At 33.2% G+C, this 3,104-nt stretch overlaps 1 protein-coding gene across 2 annotated transcripts in view; it reads right to left on the minus strand.

Annotated features, from left to right (window-relative positions):
• Nucleotides 1-502: 502 nt before the first annotated feature.
• Nucleotides 503-3,104, minus strand: part of LOC103904152 (guanine nucleotide-binding protein G(i) subunit alpha-1) — a 40,095-nt gene continuing 37,493 nt past the window's right edge. The window contains exons 8-9 of one of the 2 annotated variants that reach the window (XM_009285536.2): nucleotides 2,562-2,776; nucleotides 503-2,460 (exon numbers count right to left, since the gene is read on the minus strand). In XM_009285536.2, coding sequence (XP_009283811.1) covers nucleotides 2,586-2,776 — 191 coding nt within the window. In that variant the 3' untranslated portion in view covers nucleotides 503-2,460; nucleotides 2,562-2,585. Of the gene's footprint in view, nucleotides 2,777-3,104 lie in introns of both variants that reach the window. The other variant, XM_009285535.2, reaches the window with a different exon arrangement.

Raw genomic sequence — 3,104 nt, forward strand, 5'->3', positions numbered from 1 at the left:
AGGCTCAGATTGCTGAGGGACAAGACTGTCCTCCTCAGACAGTGGCAGACCTGCAGGATTTCCTCCATTTTCTGCAGTGCTCTGACTGAGAAGCAGCCTCCTGACAGAACAGAGGTGGAGTGGAGCCTTATTACAACTGCAGTGAAAACTAAGCGTGTGGCTCCCACAATTGCACGTAAATCCTCTTGTAGCTTTTCCTAGAGCAGTGGCCTAGGCTGAAAACTTTCATCTCAGGTCAAAGATTGATCAATCAGTACAGAGCATCTATAAGGAAACATACCTGCTGTCCACTCATCGAGTCAGAAAAGACAAGCTCATCTGCCTGGATGAGCAAGCAAAAGTATTTCACAATTTCGTTCTGTGTTAAGATGTAAATACTTCAGAAAACACCAGTTATGAAATTCCAAAAATTCTCCAAGTGAAGGTGTTAGGAAAAAGGAAAAATGTTTAGGAATTAATCAATAATCATCAATTTATGCTCATTTTAATTTTACTGTTTCCTGCATAAAGTTTTTGAATTTACTCTTGACTTCGTATCTTCTCATTTTTACTATCTAGTTATCTCCACAGGATGGATGCAAAAAGATTTCCATCAGCACATTTAATGAAAAACATTTCTTTCAAGCAAGGCACAAAATTTAGATTTATTTATGTAATTTGATTAATCCCAATTTTTGTTTTACATTAAGTACAAAAACCAACTTGAACGTAGGTGTAAATACAATTTCCACAAAGTAGTTCAATGAGATTTAAAATCAGGTATGTATCCAGAACTGTAAAGCACAATTAAAAGCAGCCCAGGATATACAGATTGCTTACCAAAACTGCTGAAAGGGCTCATAATGTATGAATATATTTAACAACCTCCAGTAATAAGTTATCTCCTTTCTAATATTTCATTTGAAACACACTTAGCAATTCTGTACCTAACAAAGGAAGCATTAAAGAATGAGAAGTGCAGATAAATTTTACTCAAGCTATCTGAGGCCTAAATGAAACACATACACAATCAAAAATTAAATAACAGAACAATGACTTAAATATTTTGGTTGAACGTTTCTCAGAACATAAATAATAAGATAATATAGAAAAATAGCAACAGGTTCAAAGACTTATTTACTTCTCAAAGAACTTATCGTGTACTGTAGCTGCCTGAAATATTTTAACAATTATAGAAAATCATACTTCCAAGTTTGGTACGTTCGTATTTTCCAGATGACACACATTTAAGACAACCATCCATGAACTTATTTACAAATAGGAGCTTATTCATTTTAAAATCTGTATAAAAAAATCAGTTTTGGCACTACCCATAAGGCAATGAATGATACGTACCTAAGATAGCAAATCACATAATGAAAGCATAACCAAAAGAAAATCATATTCCTGAACTTATTATTTAAAGAAACTGAGAGACTTTAATTGTCATTAAAGAGGAAATTAAAGAATCAGCATTTGCAAGTCTCTAAAACACCCTATCCAAAATACTGAAGATTCTTTTTATATGGAACAGGAAATTGCTTTAATCTGTGAAGCCCCTGTGCAATTCTTGTGGGAAAACCTGGTATTTCTATGGTTATTAAATTATCAAACTAGTTTTATTACCAGAAAATAGCAAAAAGTTTAAGGAGAATGTGATTTTACTTCTTAAGCAAGCAGAAAAAAAAAAATACTCTGAAGTCTAGACTTTGCTAACGGTCTATAAAACAAAACCTAAAGGTAATTTTGCCATTCACTTCACTGAGTAAAGACCACAGTTTCAAACTTTTTTTTCATTGATATGAATGGTTTTAACAACTTTCATTTTGCATTTCCATCAGCTTCAATGATAGTTGAACCTTAAAATTCAATTTCTCAGTGTTGCCACATTTGCACTGCCAAGACTACAAGCCCAGATTTCATAAACTGTGGATTCCATTTAAATTTTAAAAATAATCTTTGCACTTATCTTAAATTTATAAAGAGATTTTTTTCAAAACTTAAGGCAAAAAACAAGTTTTATTGGTTATGTTTCTTTAAATCTGAGCAGGTGTACAAGGCTGTTTAAATATCAAAAAAGCTAACGCCATATACAGTATTACCAAAAGTAAAGAATAAGGCAGCATGCACCCTTAAGATGAAAAGAAAATTTAATTTTACAAGATGTTTAAATAATCCAAAGGCAAAAAGTGTTTGTTTCCTCTAAGAGTATCTTCATAAAACATGGAAATTTTAGAGGACATCAAGTTACTAAAATATTCCGTTCAACGTTTATACAAATACATTACTACAATTATAAGTTTACATACAATCAACTGACATCTCAGTGTTAACTAATTACTTAAATTTACAAGACAAACATAAATAAAGCTGTTAAAACAGGCAAGTACAGTACTGATCTATCATTCAGCACAATGTATTTTGTATTTCTTTCACCTTGAAAAGAATCAGATTAGAATTGTGCGAAGTCATTCACCAAACCTAGAAATAAAATAAAAGAGAATTAAGTATACCTATGCGGGTTTTACACAGCATGGGCATATTCCAAATGCCTAAGTCCTGTTTTCAGGCATGTAATTTACCATTTAACCACCTTTCGTCTGTTCTCAGAAGAGGCCACAGTCTTTAAGGTTATTTTTAATAATGACATCAGTTACAGCATCGAAAACAAACTGCACATTTTTTGTGTCTGTGGCACATGTGAAGTGAGTGTAGATTTCCTTCGTGTCTTTTCTCTTGTTCAGATCTTCAAACTGACACTGAATGTAAGCAGCTGCTTCTTCGTAAGTGTTTGATCCTAGAAGGAGAAAATTGCTCAGTAAGCAGGTTTCAAACTCAGAAAGAACAAGATGCATACTGTATCTCTGAAGGAAGTGGTTCTTTGGAAATAGTTAATGTAAACCTGAAGAGGAGTAACTCCACAGCCATTGCTTTAAGATACCATAAATAAATCTTGAAGGAAACCTTTTGGACACATTTTTAAGAATAAAAACTACAGACTCAATTCAATTCCAGCTGCAGGAAGAGTCTTTCTATTTACTTCAGTGGCAGACGGAATAAGTCATTAATCATAGAATCATAGAACAGTTTGGGTTGGAAGGGACCTCTAAAGGTCATCTAGCCCA

This window comes from Aptenodytes forsteri, unplaced genomic scaffold (genome assembly GCF_000699145.1).
Source record: "Aptenodytes forsteri isolate BGI_AS27 unplaced genomic scaffold, ASM69914v1 Scaffold87, whole genome shotgun sequence".
Classification (NCBI taxonomy): Eukaryota; Metazoa; Chordata; class Aves; order Sphenisciformes; family Spheniscidae; genus Aptenodytes; species Aptenodytes forsteri.